The 18,531-nt window shown below is 42.5% G+C and overlaps 1 protein-coding gene across 12 annotated transcripts in view; it reads right to left on the bottom strand.

The window, feature by feature from the left end:
- ralgapa2 (Ral GTPase activating protein catalytic subunit alpha 2) overlaps positions 1 to 18,531 on the bottom strand; it is a 118,216-nt gene that overhangs the window by 22,790 nt on the left and 76,895 nt on the right. For all 12 annotated transcript variants that reach the window (XR_005637306.1, XM_039785615.1, XM_039785620.1 and 9 more), the window contains one exon: positions 14,148 to 14,275. Coding sequence is in view for 11 of the 12 variants with exons in the window: in XM_039785615.1 (XP_039641549.1) it covers positions 14,148 to 14,275 (128 nt within the window). In the remaining variant the exon portion in view is untranslated. The remainder of the gene's footprint in view (positions 1 to 14,147; positions 14,276 to 18,531) is intronic.

Below are 18,531 nucleotides of genomic sequence, written 5' to 3'. Positions count from 1 at the left end.
AGAAGATGAGGAGTCAACTATGGTAATCTCCGTTGCCTTGAATGTTCAAATGATCGAATAGGATCAGCGCGGGCTGTGGATACAATCCCTATCAAATTCGCATTGTTGAATGTGCAATTACTTTCGAACAAAACATTCATTTTAAATGACTTATTTCTATCACGTGACCTAGACTTTTTATTTGTCACGGAAACTTGGCTGCATGTTTGTGATCTAAGCCCTTTACTGATTTCTCCCCTGCTGATTTCGACTTTTTTAGTTCTCCCAGATCCACTGGCAGGGGTGGGGGTTTAGCGACAATCTTCAAAAATCGCTATAAATGCTGTTAATTGCCAGTTGATAAGTACACTAGTTTTGAGGTGCAAGCATTTAAGGTTGATTTGTCCTGCCCACTGATTTGTGCACTGGTGTATAGACCTCCAAAGTACAATAAGGACTTTATCAGTGAATTTTCAGTTTGATTGTGCCCAACTCGGATAACATTTTAATCCTTGGTGATTTTAATATCCATGTCTGTTGTCCATCAAAGTCTTTAGTTAGCCAGTTTCTACAACTTTTGGACTCATTCAATCTGACTCAGTCTGTAACTGGTCCCACACACAAACCTGGTCATACACTGGATCTTGTTTTATCATTAGGTTTTCCTGTTTTAAATATTAAGCTGGATGTTGCTAGTCTATCTTACCATAAACCTGTGATTTTTAATGCATAACTTCCTAATCCATTACCTAAACCTTGCTTGCCAGATCGCTACATCCGAGCACTAAACCCGTCCCGTTAGGAAATTTTCTGATGTTTTCATAGATAGAGATAACCTCCGCCTCTCGGTCTAAAGATGAGCTAGTTACCCGGTTTAATACCACTGTCACAGATGTTCTTGATATGGTTGCCCCTTTTAAACTGAAGCGACCCAAAGTCAAAGCCCAATCTTGGCTTAAATGTGAGACTCTTGCCCTTTGACAAAAGTGTAGAAAAGCAGAGAGGAAATATAAAAAAGATAAACTGCAAGTGTCCTATGAGATACTGAGAGATCAGCAGGTATCCTACCAACACCTTGTCAAAGCATCTAAAGCAAAGCATTTTTCTGATATCATAGCTAAAAATGCACATAGCCCTACAATTTTGTTTAGTGCAATAAATACTGCACTAAATCATGCTATTGCACTCCCTGATGCTATGTTTGAAATCACAGAACAATTTTTGAGCTTTTTAATGAACAAGGTTGACACTATCAGATCTTGTATTTCACCTACTGATCATGACCCTTGTAAATCAATGCCCTGCTTCGCTGAATTGTTTTGTGCCTGTGGCCCTGTCAGCATTGATGGATATTGTATCACACATGAAACCTCCCTATTAATCTTCAGATATTGTCCCCTCTCGTCTTTTGAAAGAGGTATTTGATACTATTGGTCCCAGCCTCTTGTCTGTAATAAATAGCTCTCTTATGAATGCCACAGTCCCATCTAGCTTTAAACATGCTGTGGTTCAGCCTCTAATTAAAAAACCCAACCTTGACCCTACTGATTGTAACGGCTTTAGGCCTATTTCTAAATTATCGTTTATATGTCAAAGATTTTGGAGAAGGTTGTTCATGCTCAACTCTCTTCATTTTTAAGTGAAAATAATGTCTTGGACAATTTTCAGTTTGGTTTCAGAGTACACCATAGCACAGAAACAGCACTTCTTAAAGTGCTAAATGATTTGTTGCTGTTCGGTGACGGAGGAAATTGTGCTATCTTACTCTTGCTGGACCTTAGTGCTGCATTTGACACAGTTGATCATGCCATCTTGTCGGATTGCCTTCAGCATAGGGCAGGGATCCAGGCTATTGCTCTACAGTGGTTCAATTCTTATTTAAAAAATATAACCTTTTTTGTTGGAAATATCTCCTCTTCGGTAGCGATTACATGTAGTGTACCTCAAGGTTCGATTTTAGGGCCAATTTTATTCTCTTTGTACATGCTCCCATTGGGCTCCATTCATATCTTATCACTGTTTTGCTGATGACACACAGCTGTACCTGGCTCTAAAAACAGGTGATACCAACTCTTTAAAGTCCCCTTTTCACTGCCTGCAAGACATTAGGTGCTGGATGGCTAACAACTTTCTCCAACTTAATGAGAGTAAGACAGAAGTCATGTTGTTTGGCCCCCCAAATTCAGTTGATGAACTTTCAAAAAGATTGGGGACTTTAGCCTCAAGTGTGCGCCCTTTTGCCAGAAATCTAGGTTTCATCTTTGACCCAGCATTAAAATTTGACAAACAAATTAGTTTTGTTGTCAAATGTAGCTTTTTTCATCTCAGGACAATTGCTAAAGTAAAGTCCTAGTCGTAAGGACTTGGAGACTGTTATTCATGCTCTTATTTCGTCTCGTATTGACTACTGCAATTCCTTGTATTCTGGGATTTGCCAATTATCTTTATCACGCCTGTAGCTTGTCCAGAATGCGGCTGCTAGATAGTTGACTGGTACCAGAAGGAGGGATCATATCTCCCCGATATTGGCTTCTCTTCACTGGTTACCAGTCAAATATAGAATCGATTTTAAGGTAATGTTACTTGTTTTTAAGGCATTACATGGATTGGCCCCTTTATGTATTGCTGATCTCCTTACCCTACATCACTCCTCCAGGAACCTTGGATTGTCTAATCAGTTCCTTTTAGCTATTCCACAGTCTCAGATGAAAACAAAGGGTGGTCGTGCCTTCTCCGTTGTGGCCCCGAGACTCTGGAACAAACTTCCCATTCATATTAGGTCCTCCACTGCAGAGATCTTTAAGTCACGTCTTAAAACGCATTTTTATTCTTTGGCTTATGATTTAGTTTAGGGACATTTGTATAGAAGTGTGTTGTTTGTATGATGTTCATTGTGTCTTCCCTTGTTTTTATAACATAATATAACTTTGTACAGCACTTGGTTCATCCTAAGTTGGTTTTAAATGTGCTCTATAACTAAATTGACTTGACTTGACTTGGTGTCTCATTAAACAGCTTTTTGCTGTAGACACAGCAGCAGGACAAAAAATGTCTGAATGTGTCACAGATGCATTATGATGAGTGGAGGTGTTATTGTGTCCATTTTCTGGGTGTGCGTAGACACACACAAGATCAGATCCTCTAGAGGAATAGCCGGTTTCAGAGAGTTTTAACAAGTAGCCTAATTAGGAGCGGATCCAGGAAACTGGAGCTCTTAAGCCCCAAAGGAGTTGGGTCAAACAATAAGCCCAGGTTAATGACACCTCCTGAGGGGTAAGTTTCCCACAGCAAGATCTTTCTAAGCTCCAACCTCCACACCTCTCTACCGTCCATCTGGCATTCTGACAGCGGGGTGGGAAGTTATGGCTGTGACATCACTCCTAACCTGTGACATCATCACTGCCCATCAGTGATTTCACACAGGTTTGCCACAGCTGCAGACAAAATCTGATGTCTGCTAGCTGGCATGACCAGGTTATTTATGTGCTGACTGGAGGAAGTAGTCACCCATTTTCTCAAGTCTCTAGCAGCCCACTATTCCTCTGGGGGACACTAAAAATCGATTTCTGCTCCACAACAAATCATAAGACCAGCACCTAAACCAAAGTCAATGTTGACCCCTACACTATGTTAGGACAGATTGTTGGGTGGGTCACAGAATATAAATGATAAAGCAACAAGTCACCCTCACACCACAGAAAAACAGGACAGCCGCAAGATACCTGGTGACATCATAATTTGTTGTAGCGTGGTTTGTTCAACACAACATGACTGCCATCAAAGCCTACTGGGCTTGTGTATTCAGATGAGCTGAGCCTGTAACCAATCTCCTTTTCAAAGGACTCTGGTCTCCATTGATGAGTCCTAACGCAGCAGCCTCAGATGTGAAACACAATGGATCGACATGATTAATCAAACACAGGCCCATTACAGCCAGACAGTCACACAGGCCTCCAATGTGCATTAACAGAAAGTCATAATAAGATGAGCAAAGGCTCATAGGGATGAAGATTAACAGATACAGTTCTGTGACTGGCTGGGTGAGAGTTCTCTCTGAAGGTTTCCTTTGTCAATGACGATGGCCAGAGTGACATGAATGCCTTCTGGAAACATTATTAGGTCAGGACAAAGGTGTGCATCTTATGAGTTATTTGAGTTGAATATGCATGTTTTTTTCTTCAGTTCCTGATATTTGAATTGTTCAGAATCGAGACAGGGGACAACATCATCTATCTGATCTCAATTTGAACTTTTAATAAAAAGTCAAGGATGAAACAGGGTAGGGCACAGTGAACTGAGACTTTGATTGAAATCCATCCGATTACTTATGGGGCATTTCACCTCTTCTTTCTTCAACTTTCATGATGAAATTTATAGTGTGATAATCATCATCAGGCTACAGACTCAAACTCTGCCCACTTGTACCCACTGCAAAGCATGGCAGCAATCAAAGTAAGCTGATGTTCTATAATCTATTTGACACAGCTAAAAAACCAGCCTGACACTTAAATTGCACAAGGAGTGTGCCAACTCGGGTCCTGCCAAATGGCTCCGATTTTAACCCTATAACACACCGTTCAGAAAAGCACTGATGAAATATTAAAACAAAATCAACAGGCTTTTGCAATTTTAATGATGCTTGTGGCATGTGCAGCAGAATGACTATGATGCCTTAACACCAAGCATCTCTGTCTGCTTCCCCACGAAGATGTGCTGAAAAAGAAGTTACTTGTTCCTACATTGCCTCCTCTATGAAAGGTTCATCGGGCCAATTAGGCTGCTTGGCCTTATGCAAAATGCCAGGCATTTAGCGGGAATGATAATGATTAGCGCTGGGTTACATTTGATCACAGCTGTGGTGAATGCACATAGCAGAGAGGGTTAGTTATTGGGGGCAAGAGTAATTTCATTTGTCCACCATTTGCATGTTGGAAATATTTCAATCAACTCTATTGTGATTACAATGAGATATGAACTCCTACCTAAAATATCACATGAAGACACCGGTCAGGACAGGCTCTTCATATCATTTTTGTCAAAATGATGTTGATAATGATGGATGAATATTTTGTTGTTGAGGAGCAAAGGATATATGATACAAATATTGTTGCTGCAAGGCAGTTATGTTTTGTGTCAGTATATGCAGCCTGAAAAGCTGAACAATCTGAAAGCAACTTTGTAGGGGTGTACGTCTAAAATGAATGTGCTGTTTGGGTAAGAAGCTGGGTGACAGCCAAGAAAAGTGGCCCAGCCTTCTACCTGCTATAATTGTAATGGATGAGGAGGATGGCAAAGGGAGATGTATACACACATACACACGCACACAGAGAGAAACCCACACACAAAACCTTGGGCAAAAAGAAAATGGACTTCTGTGTTGGCAACAGCTTTTTCCTAATCCTCGCCCCTGGGCTATATTGTGCAGTCAAGCAGGCTATTACATGGCAACAATTAGGGGGGCTGGAGCCCAACACCTGGTCATCTCCTATTCTGGCCCTTCAGTGGCAGCTGACTGTACAGTCTCACAGCCAGGTGGCCCTCCTTCAATGACATTAGCTAGTCACTCCAGGGTTAATCAGGAGTCTGCCATCATCCAGTGGGCACGATTACAGACTGGAAGCTTTATAGGGGGAAAGGGATGATGGAGACAACGTTGTTATAAAAACTTGTTCAACTAAAGATCTTGGAAAGCCCAGATAATCAAAATGAACTTGGGGGAGGGGTTAGGGCCTCTTGGATTTGTGGCCTAAGTTCAGTGCACCGCCTTGCTTGGCTCAAGCGGAGCTCGCGGCACGTCAACTGTGCATCCTGCAGATTATAATGGACCTTTTCATGGTTGGACAAAAACAGATGGAGGAGCGGGAAGTGCTATACATCCATGCAGACGGGTGATGATGTGGGGGGGAGGGAAACTGGATTTTGTCAAAGTCGGCAGATACAAAAACAAGTGGGTGTAGCTAGAGCGGCCCAAGCTATATCTGCCTGCACAAAGCCCCATTCCGAAGCCCTCTGGCTTGGAGATCTGAGGGTAAATAACACTCATTAGAATAACAAAAGCTATAGATTTGTACCCAAATCAGCTAGAGTCTCATCAATAGTAATTAGAGGCTATACATAACTAATGAAGATGTGTACACTAAATTAAACAAAGGTACTGAGAGCTGTTGTGTATCTAAACAGAGTGTGTTGGATAAGTGGATGTCTGCAGCACAAAGCTTGTCTTACATTTCATTACCATTATAATCATGTGTAGTATCATTCCTAATTCTAATGTTATAATGTATGACAAAGATGCATTTAGTGGTTAAGCTAAGGCGATCCCAAGATTAGCAAGTGTTGTGGCTGCATCTGCAACCAACAATACTTTCTCTTTGTTTAACATAAAACCAAACTATTATCAGAGCCTGTTGCAGTGGAAAGACACAGGAAGATCTGGGTAATATTTCTCAGTGCTTCTCTATCAGCCACATCCACTACTTGACAACAAAACGCAGATTATCAGTATTAACACATCAAAGGCTTCTTTCTGTAAGAAGAGGCAGACAATGCACAGCGATGCATACTTAAGTATTTTGTTTTTGTTATTGCTTTGTTTGCTGTGCCTTGTCTGTCAATGCATAAAATTCCATTTAGTGCAAAAATGCAAATGCTGTGAGGCACAAGGACATCCTCTAAAAGAGAACAATGGCCACAGGCCAGCAGAGGAGCAGATACTGCCTTTGAACCATTTAAAGAGGCATTAATGTGCAACTTATAAATAATCAAGTAATTCCTTCTTAAAACAGCCAATTAAGTCTGTGACAATAAAAGCAACGCAGCCTTATGTAAAAAGAAAAGTGCAATCCAAGTCTCTGAACCAAAAAAGAGAATTGAAAATGTAATGGCCATTTAGGGACAAAGAAACCCAATAATGTCACAAGCTGTTCTCACAGGAGTCCCTAAAAACCCAGGGCCACATCAGAGACCAAGAGATTCCAGCGGAGTACGGTGAGTGACATTTCACTGACATTTCCCAGCAGCATTCAATGCAGGGCTGTCTCGAGACAGCTTCAGAAATATCTATGGATATGCTTGCATGTGACACACGCGTTAAGGGATGCAGGTTCTTTCAGGGGACGCCTCAGCTCTGGGGCCGGTGATGAGGAGCCTGGACCCTGGGAGATTGAATGGTAATCACTGGAGCACAGATAATGGATGATTGAAGGCTCTTTCTACGCCGCTGTTGGATTTCAATATCAGAGAGGCCCTAGAATTGGGATTCTTATCAGGGGCGGTGTGTCAAACAAAGGAGAACTGAGCGTGAAATATGGGGTCCAACTCAGGCACACGACCATGGCGATTAGCACAAGGATAAAAAAGGCCGCACAAACAAAAGAGGGCAGCTTTAGCTGGACAAAGGGCTGTCCACTGCCTTATAACAAGAGACACGGAAGGAAGAAGGGACATAAAGGATGGGAGAGAGTACTTTGTGGTAAAAGGAGGACAGGACAAGAGTTGTGCTGAGGTGGCTGAAAGATAAATAGTGACAGACCCAACTGTAAAAGAGTGTTCCAGATTCCCTGCTTCTCAACAGGAATAATGGACCAGCGGGGATGAAATGCAATATACCCCGCCTCAAAGCCATTCATACACATTCAAACAAACACACATTATCATTCACGTTCACACTCATGCACACAAACACACACAGTAGCACGAGGCTTCACATCTCTGCCAAGCTCATCACAAAAAACAAAACACAAAAACAACTAAATTATTCCCATTTATCCCCGGATTCCAAGTGCTACAGCTTGCCAAAAAAGCTCATTAACCCTCCCTTCAAGAACCCTGAGACAAAAGAGGGGAAAACAAAACATAACTAATCAATGAGAACGCACCCATTGAGGGGGACAAGAACATGCATCCATTTGGATAACCTGAGAGGTCTAACAGCTTTTGCTTTAGTTTTGCGCTGGCTGGCAACGGGGCGGAGAAAGAAAATTCATTAATTAAACAGGGCTAGGGGGAACAGATGGAATGGCTAACTGGATGCTTATCACTTAAAGCAGACAGACAGGTTTTTACACCCGTGCTAGAAGCACCACCACCACACAGCATTCACAATGAATATGTCTTCTTAACGGCAATGCAGTCTGTACTAATCCAGTGGTGACACTAGGGTCAGGGTAGGCTGGCTGATGGACAGAGACCACTGACCCATTAGCAGGAAAGTCATTATAGCAATTTCAATTGTTGATATTTTGCGAGGATATTTGTAGTTTTTTTGGACGGTCTTTCCAAGGGTATAGTCTTGAGGAGTGTTAACACCGAACCAACACAGCCAGTCATTCCTTTACATATTTGTAGCCAATTTGGGATGATTACTCACTGTTAGGCATACATGTTCAAGTGTATTAGTCTGTGCATAATATAATAAATGAAATGAAAGTCTTGCTATCCTTTTTGCCTGTTCAATCCTTGGGGGTTTACTCTAAACTCTTAAATTAGTAGAACTAGGAGACTTTTATTCAGCGGCAGCATGGTGACAATTAGCACAAATAGGTTATAATATATTTAAATACAGGAAATACTAATGTGCCCTAAAATTGATAACGGCCAAGCAGCTGTCAAAAATACATTAAAACATTGACACAATTGTGATGGTCTTGTTTATGTTATTTTACCTGATACTCCAAAGCCTGAGTTGGGGATGGGGCAGAGAAGACGACCTGACACAAAACTGGCAGTCTTGCTGGCTTTTACTTTGCCGCTCACAAACACACAGATGTCACACATGAATGCATAACAGACGGAGAGAGAAGGGGAGGGGGGCGTGAAGGTGGGGGTTCAAGTTTAAATATACACAGAGCATGACATTTTTGGGGTTACACTAGGCTATTCAGTTTCTATCAGTGCTAGTTAAAACTACTATCCATTGAAAACTGTTATTTTGGCAGCTGAAAGCTCCCTGACACCATAAATTGGTTCATTAATAGTACATAATCAAGTTATTGATAGAAAAATCTAACAAAATGCGGAAAAAGTTGAATTAAACGAGTTGGACTCAAATTACACTTGAAAGGAGCACTTCTGTTATTTTGGCAAATAAATGGCAATTATTATTTGTCAGAAATGTAGAAGTTAGACACAAACAGAACACATGGTGCTCACAAATGTATTAACATACAAAGCATGATGGATGTACAATACCAGAGGCACTACAAAATAAATGCAGCTTCTGTATACATACAAACACAAACACAAATGCACTAACAGGCACAACAGTTTGACACCAGCAGTGTGTGTACGCTACCCCAGGCGGGGCTCTGGGTCCCTGCTGTTGGCCGTCTGGTTCCACGCCTGTTCTACCTGTGTTTAAAAGGGGCGGCCCCCATGAAGCTCAGACCTTAGAGTGCAGGCTGGGCTGGGCCCCCAGGGCTTTCAGGGTGTGGGTGCCATGCAGCGGACGCCTTTTGTTACAGGCTGGGTGGCAAGAGGAGGAGGAACTAATGTGGGTGGGGGGGTGGGGAACGGAAGAAAAAAAATGAGTAATGCTATGAGTCATTCTGCATTAGCAGCAGGGGAGGGAGACGGGGAGGGGTGAGGGGGGAGAATACTTTTGCATGTTGTATGAAGCTAGACGCCATATGCCATCCGAGCTGGACTGCCTCCTGAGTCAGGGCTCTTGGTTTGACAGGCTTGTGCTTGCCCCCTCCTCACACCCAAAGCTACCCCCATCTCCCCTAACTACCACCCTTCTCCCTGTAGGCCTGCCTAGGCTTCAGCAATGGGGTGGGCAATTGCTTTGCTTGTGCATGGACTCTGTGTATTTGTGTGTGTTGGGGGTGGGGGGGTACTCAGTGATCTGAACACATCGGACATTGTCGTGAGTCCCGGCAGGAACAGCTGGTCAGCTTGAGAGAAGGGTGGGAGGGGTAGGGATAAGGAGGGGGAAAGAGATGGGAGGCAGTGCGCTACACTGATAATGGGATTAGGTTAAAACATTCAGTGGGGGAGAGACCCCTCCTCTCGGTGTAGTCCCCCAAATACTGCGTAAACTCTCAACCGCTATCAAAGCCAATGCCAGCCTCTGCCCAAACCACCCTGGCCAACTCCAAGCAGGGGCACTTCAACTCAGGGATGGCCCCTAACCCAACCACCTACCCACACGACAGCAGCCAACTGCCTCCAACTAAAAGGCTTGTATCAAGTCCAGATCCTGATACACTACTAGATACTTAACATACATTGCACGACAGGTGAAGGTGATTTCTTAAGCTTCCCTTTAAGAATTTATCGGTATATTAAAACTTACCTGGAAAATTTTTATAAGACCTTTTGTCTTGAGAGTCTGAGAGTTGGCCAGTCCTGTTTTCCATAAACAGGAAGTTGGCTAGTTATATTTATAAAAGCTCAGACCATTACATGAAACCAACATAAAGTGACTAGCTTGGCGTCTCACTGTGCCCAGTCAAGCACTGTGTTCCACAGTGATATAGACTGCTGAGTATTATCTATGAGACTGCAGACAGTTATGGCACAACAGCTGGCAAATTAGACCTATCAACGATGCTAAATAATTCATGTGAGACAACACTAACATGGCAGATCCTATTCATGACATCCTATCATGCATACAGGCGCACTTTCATCTCCGCTAGGTGAGGAATCTTACAGTATACAATAGAACCAACTGCTGTTAGACAAAGACACAGTGAGAGTGGGACAATAACTTGCTCAGAAGGGGTGTGAGAATATGTCATTGCCAATGCAGTGACTGTAATAATTATGATGGCGCCTAAGGGGGTGGCAGCAACAGCACACAAAGGAGTTCATAGAGGATATCAAATATATTATGTTTTCAGTATACATCCATTGAAATTATGTACATCTCGTTTTGGCATTCAGGGGAGCTGGGGGACTGTAGATATGCTCACGCGAGCCTGTAAAGGAACAGGACAGACTTCAGCACATTTTCTGGGTTCCACTGAAAGGATCAAGTCTCCCTCTCTTCTTTCTACCACACACACACACACACACACACACACACACACACACACACACACACACACACACACACACACACACACACACACACACACACACACACACACACACACACACACACACACACACACACACACACACACACACACCTAAAAGCCTGTCTCGCATGACTGGCAATGGGCAGAAACAGATTATGGTTATTGATCGCTGCCTGGAGATGGATCTGTGTGTGTGTGTGTGTGTGTGTGTGTGTGTGTTTATGTGTGTCAGAGCAGATGATGGGGACTAAAGGCAGTGTGCAAAAACTATTGATTCTGTCCAGTAGAAAGGCTATGTCTCTGAATCAGGGTCAGTTTTGCACTGTCTCACCTATTAGAAACTTGCCGTCTCCACAACACACACACGCAGACAGTTTTTACCCTTAACAATACCCCCATCACAAAGAGTGATGGACGGCACATCAAACTCAAGTGCTTGTTGAAGAGAGAAATGAATCCCTGCTTCTGGATGAAGACATTATTCTACAGTGACAGTATGAAGGATCTACTTCATACAGTAAATGGCAGCAGACAGCAAAGCCATTCAGTAACAGGCTAAATTCAGGTGACACAAATAAACTCATCGTGTCTTCCAAAGCAATATGTCACACACTGTGTGCATGCAGCATGTGTCATTAATAGAGGAACATTTACTTATTTCTGTTTTGTTGCTGATGAAAAAAAAAAAAAAAAAGAATGGTGGTTTTATAAAAACTTAAATTGAGATATTGTTCTCAATTCTTCAAAAATGCCGCTGTGAAGGGTGGACTAGTTGCAGACAATACACTTAGACCACACAAAGCCAGACCAGCTGCATTTTCCATCAGACATATAAATAATAGATGATACATTATGAGTTGTCTGTGAGAGGATAGGATGTCGATGAGCCCATGGTGGTGTCTTGACAGAAGAAATTGACAAATTCTAACTGACGACAGAGCTGGACCCTGAACAGGAAAACAACTACAAGGATTTCACAAATCCTTATAGTTCAGAGATTGAGAAAAAGGAGAGAGGAGGAGACAGAGGATGTGATGAGGAAAAAATAAAGATAGCAAAGGGGGGGGGGGGGTTATCTGAAAATGTTGCTGGTGGTCATTTTTCAATATCAAATCCTATTAGCCTGAGAGATCCTGTGAGCATTGCAGCAGACTGCTGGAGTCCTCTCGAGCCTTGTGACAGAGCGAGAGAGGGGGCCTCAGCGCCATACTGGCCTTTTATCTGGACACACAGGGGTCAGCTATAGCTTGCAGTTTTAATATCAAGAGCATTGTGAAGGGGTAAGCTAAGGATAAGGATTTTCCATCTTGCACAAAAACAAAATACACATCCCATAAAAAAAAAGTTGGGTCATTGTTCCAACCTGTGAAAGATAAAGAGCTGCATAACCTGAGAAGATGGAAGAATGACGACTGGAGAAGGAAAAGTGCAAAAGGTTGGTATAATACAATAACAGCAAATCCAATGATGAAAGCATATAAAAGAGTAACTCCACCTGCCACTCAAGACTTTCATTTATGGTCTATGCCAGTGGTGGACGTTGCGTCACTTTTGTTAACATTGTGAGATATGGCATTTGTGCTGCATTCTTGTGGTGACGAAATTATCGGGAAAATTAGTTCCCGACTGGGAAAGTTCACACTGCATTAACATTATATGCCTCGGCGGAGGTCTGCACTGTCCGAGTGCCCTTCTAGTTAGTTCATACATTGCCTCTGTCCTCACAAGCTCTCAAGCTAGGCAGACAAACAGCAGAAAAAAACAGACATGCAGACACTCATGCTGGCAGTGTGCTTTGCCTGGCACATTCATTCATCTCCTCTCTTGGAGTGTGTGAGGCCTGGCAGCCTATCAATGCCAGAACTCCAGAGGCAGCGCTTATCTCCTCTCATAGATCATGCCTTTGTGCTGTCTGCTCGTCTGCTAAGGAATGCCAGGTAAGGCTTTTGTGGCCCGGCACAGGCCCAGTACTGTCCCACCCACCACCCACCCCCTGAGGCTCACTGGCACTGTGAGAGTCACACTGGGCTAATTCACTTGGCGTCGGGTAACAGACATCTGTCACTCAGGATTCCCCCGGGGACACACAGACAAGGCCTGATATAGGGGTGGGGGGCCAGTGGATGTGATGCACTGTGAAACGCATACATACAGGCAGACACATACTTACACACACCCAACTGTAAACAACATACACAGCGTGTTGTAAGGTGATTAACGACCAAAATCCTTTTCTTGTAAATGTCTATGATAAAAGGACTTCATAATTAATCAAAAACAACAACTTTTAAAAATATGTCAGTCTAATAAACAATAGAAACTATTCTTCCACCCAAATAAACCTCCTTGGGGGAGGTTTCTATAGCAACCGCCGGAGGGGCAGCGTGGTTCTGGTGAGGCGGTGCTGTACATGCTGTCTGAGGAGGAGCGGGGCGTTAAGGGAGATCAGGTTTCCCCCTCCAGGGGCCATCCCGACTCTGCCCCCCATCTCACCCCCCAACTCTATGCTGCTGGCATTCACATGCTAATTCATCTCCATTGGTGATTACACTCCCTTTAAACCAACTGACAACTACAGCTGGAGTCAGGCTCTTAACGGCACACTGTTGGATGGATGGGTGGAGGGATGAGAGCAAGTATGTGCATGTGTACGCTTGTGTCTGTATGCCCTCGTATGCATTTGTTGAGGGTGCTCTTATTTTGCCTCTCCTTGTGCTTCATAAAATGATAGTGATGGATGACGACACTTATCTGTGCTACTACCCAAAACATCCCCACACAACCTCCCATGCTGCTCCAGGCTGTGAAACAGCCCCAGCCTAATAGCTGTATGTAAATCAGCCAGCCCATAAAGATCAGTGTCAGCATTCAGCTGTGTACGTTGGCTGACGTGACAAGCACGCCACATGTCTCAATGAATTTACCCAAATGGGCCACTGGTGGTGCTGAAAATGTAAGCTCACTGGTGTTATATATGTAATGAAATCATCATTAAAATATATGCTCATAACCTTAATGGTCTCTCAGCTGGATGGGTAATCAAAGGTTGATTTAAAAAAAAAAAATTGCATTCCTCTGATGAGTCATTGCCGTATGGGATAGTGAACAGTAAATGAAGCAGAAGGCATGAGGAGTAAAGGATACAAGCTCTGGTAGAGAGTCAGCCGGGACTTAACAGCTCTGCTGGCGTTGATACAGGTGGCCCGCACCAAGCTTGGCAGCAGCATCCCAGTGATGATGGCGCCATTAAACAGAGGCCCGAAGAATGGAACCTGGAGAAGTTAAGACAAAAAAAAAGAATAAGAAAAAAGGACAAAGAACATGAGGCATCAAAACTTCCATTGATCCAAAGTTATTTTTGTCAGTCTCCTGTCATTGTCTATGTCTCAAAAAAATTAAAAAGGGTTGATTAAAAATCTTTTTGTTCCTCTTTTCAGTTTCTCCATCTGTTTAGGGCAAGGGTTCAAGTTGAAATTGGATTTTTACCTAACTTTGCATGACAACCACACATATCTAATGTGAATCAATGTTAGGCAAATGCAATTAAAATGACAATCAATACTAAACAATGCTCTCATATTGAGCTACTGAACAAATACAAAAGAAGCAATATGCATTTAAGCGGCAGCGTGTGAGTGTGTGTGGGTACACGCGTCTGTCCATGCATATTGGAAGGGGGCCCTTAATCACTGAGGCTCAATGGTCGTTGACCTGGAAGTTGACGTGAATGTCAAAGTCTCCAAAAGGTCCTGCTGTCTTCAACTTGGTAGTTCAGCTCGTAGAATAACCAGTCAAATTATACAATACATGGATTTAAACCAGAAATAAAACAGACCAATTATTCACATGCTAGAGAACTGGTGTGACACTGTGTAAACTAACATAAACCTAAGTAGATAGATGTACAGGTTGTTGGAGGTGGAGGCATTTAAAGCTGCCGAACTTTAAAAAAATAAATAAAAATTGCTGGCTTGCATGGGGAGGGGTTGGGGGACAGAACAGCGGCAGCCTCTGCCATTTTCCTAACTGGGCTTAGGCTATTGAGATCCTCTGCTGGGTTGAGGCATACTACAATGCGCTGCAGTGACAAGTAGCTCAAGCTAATGCTTGGTAGCTAAACTGTACCATAACGTTATAAGGAGATAGGATATATAAAATATTTTTTTATCGGCAATGGTGGCTGTTTAACAATGAAGACAATAACTCCCATGATCCAATGCAACTTCACGAGAGACCCCTATGGAGACCCAGAGCGGCAGAAAATTACATATTGTACGTTTAAAGGTACAATATGCAACTTTTCTGCATTAAAATGTCTAAAAACGACCATACCTATGTTATATATTTTTCTGCAGTTGTGTAGTTACACTATCCCAAATGTTTCCATCAAATGGCAAACCCAGAGAAATCTGTTATTTTATTTTCAGACATGTAACGTTTCATTTAGTCGCCCGTCAGTGGCGTCATATAACCTTTCACCATCTAGTTACTCGTAACTTCCGTCAAAACATGGGCACCCAGATGCTACGTTCGAGAGTAATTGTAAATCATACAATATCACAGAATAAAATATTGGTAACACCTTATTTATTGATACATATCAATATTAATTAGGGCTGAAACAATTCCTCGAATAACTCAAATAATTCGATTACAAAAAATCCTCGAAGCAAAAATTCTTTGCCTCGAAGCTTTGTTAAATCAATGTAATTAAGGTTGTACGGCTCACTGTGTTTCCGCACGGAGGATTATTACTAGAGCACAAGAGGTTGGCGCTTCTGCATACACAAGCATGGACAGTATATAAACACAAGATTTACGGCCCAGATTATAAATGAAGGAAGACGAAAATAGCGAGGGTCTAAGAGAAGAGACAGGCGAGAGAAAACGACAGAAAGTTTGGGATCATTTTAATCTGCAAACATGCTGCTACATCATCTTTGTAACAAACATCCAGTGTACTCATCCATTCTACGGAGCGAACCCGACACAAGGTAGCTAACGTCTGCTGCTCTCGTCCACTGCGCTGTTTTACACAACTAGCCTACAGCATGCACTCTGCTAATAGCCATGTTTTACCAACAAGCTAAAATGAAAGCTGTCGGTTTGTAGTCTGTTTATTAGTTCGCTACTAATCTTTGGAAACTTCGCTGCTGCCGGAGACAAACCGGCTCCTCCCCCCAGCATGGCCACTTAATATGCACGTGAATGACGTCATTAACCCGGTGATGTCTGTATTCTTTCTCCTCACATTTACCCTCTGGTCAGTGAACAGCTCGTTTGCATATCCAGTCCAAGAGCCAGAGGCAAGAAGGGGAAGGGGGTGAAAAATATTAACATTTGGGCCACCAAAAATGTACTATTGTAATGGGTTTGTTTTTTGGAATTTGGCAATAAAAAATTTAGCTTTTTCTAAAAAAAGGACGGCAATTAGTAAACGGCAATAATAATAATTTACTATTGCTGTTTACTAAGTATTTCTTACTAAGTATTTCTTATCCGATTACTCGATTAATCGATGGAATAATTGGTAGAATACTCGATTACTAAAATAATCGATAGCTGCAGCCCTAATATTAATCCAGCTTAATGTTACTACAATGCATGTGCTGGTTGACAAGTAGCTAACGTTAATGCTAGCTAATGCTTGGTGGATAACATTATAGAGTTACAACATCGTTCAACACGCTCATAAAGTTATTAGTAGTATGATTGTTTTGACCATGGATAAAAGCAGCACTGCACTAACCCACGAAACAGTTCACTAGTAACGTTAACGTTAGCTGTATAGATAGACGATTAATCTAATGCTAATTTAGCCAGCTAGCACACTCCGGTCTGCCTGCCTCACTCCCCCGACACAAAGAGAATTCATTCAGGATGAAAGCTGACAACACAGCCGGGACATATAACAATAGCTAGTTACCGTTAGCCCCAGCCGGTGCTGGGTGCTTACGACGCTAAAGGCATTTTAATGAAGCGTCAGGAAACAGAAAATATCAGACCCAGGCATCCTAGTCACAACATCGGCCATCCATAATGTTAGCTAGCTACATCTCCGTTAGCGCTACCGGTGTTCGTACCGAAAATCTCCTCCTTGCCGAATTTTTCCCCCCTTTGCGCTTAGCTGTCATTACAGTTAACTAGCTAAATTACCCAGACAAAAGGTGGGTTAAGCACCAAAACCAATAGTTAAGATTACAGAAAAGTGAGGGGGGGAAATCGGGCTATCTAACATCCTTGCCGTCCTGGAGATTCCCCCTGCAATCTCCACACCCGTCTCTCAGCCTCGTTGAGTAGCTAGCTAGCTAGCTACCAATACAGATTGAATCAAGAAAAACGTAATTATGTTGGGTAAACTGCAGCTATTTTATTAACATGACATGAATAAACGTAACGTGAATAAACTTGAATGGGTAAACTCGTCCGTGAACAGATGCATTCTAATCGACGATAGTGTTTAGCAAAACTCCCATAATTCCACGCAAATTCCCAATGTCATCAAACGTCTGTGTTTACAATCCATTTTTTTGGTTGAGAGACCCCTTGCAGCAGAAAGTTACATTTTGTACGTTCAACAGTGAGGAATAAAAAAAACATTATGGAGAAATAGTTTTTAGCTGAATAATGTTCATATAAAAATATATTGTGGATATATCTGAACATCTGAATGCAGCCATTTTTTGAAATTTCACTATCCTCAGGAAGGCCACACATCCGAGTGCAGTTCTACAGAGTAGCAATGATGAAAGCTAGCCAGGAAAGGATAGTAACCATCTCTGAGGGCACAAACCCACAGTGAGGGTAATGCACAGCTGGAGTAGGGGAAACTGAGAGCCTTTAGACAGAAACCAGAACAGGAGAAAGGACCTATAAAACTCATGGCAAAAGTCTAAATAAGAAGCGAATACAAAGGACTGCTTTAACACGTGAACAAAGACTTGAAATTAGTTCAGCGCTGAAAATAGCCTGAGTGGTTTTCTTGCTTATTGTGCCTGGAAACTTAGGCTACGTTAACACTGCAAGTCTTAATGCATAATTCTGATTTTTTGTTCAGATCAAATTTTTTGTTTGGCTGTTCACATTACTTTTTAAAATGTGGCCTATATCAAATTCCAGTGTGAACTGTTTGTAGTTTCGAACTGACCCGCATGCGCAAAAGAACAATAACAATGACATCAGACGCAGTATGCTGTTGCACTAAAGTTAGGGAGGTTATGGAAGAAGTAAGCATTTTTGCTTTTATTTCAAAATGTTTGTGTAATGGCAGCCTTAACATTAATGAGCAGGTGCTGAGGAGGAGAAGAATTAAGAGAAAGAGCCAAATTGGCTATTTTGGCCTTTTACGGGGTTATGGCTGCAAATTCACTACAGAGGTCTGTGTGACCGGACGATTGATTTGCACGTCAGGACCGCTACGGGCCTTCACCAGATTTTCCTGGCTTCACCCTGCCCAGGCATAGTTCACCATCTTTCGGGTCCTATTGCACACGCTCACGCTCCACCTTCCCGACGGTGCGGGCGAGAT

Source organism: Perca fluviatilis, chromosome 20 (genome assembly GCF_010015445.1).
Source record: "Perca fluviatilis chromosome 20, GENO_Pfluv_1.0, whole genome shotgun sequence".
NCBI classification, from domain to species: Eukaryota; Metazoa; Chordata; class Actinopteri; order Perciformes; family Percidae; genus Perca; species Perca fluviatilis.
The sequence above is the reverse complement of the archived record's forward strand: the minus strand, read 5'-3'. Positions and strand labels throughout refer to the sequence as shown.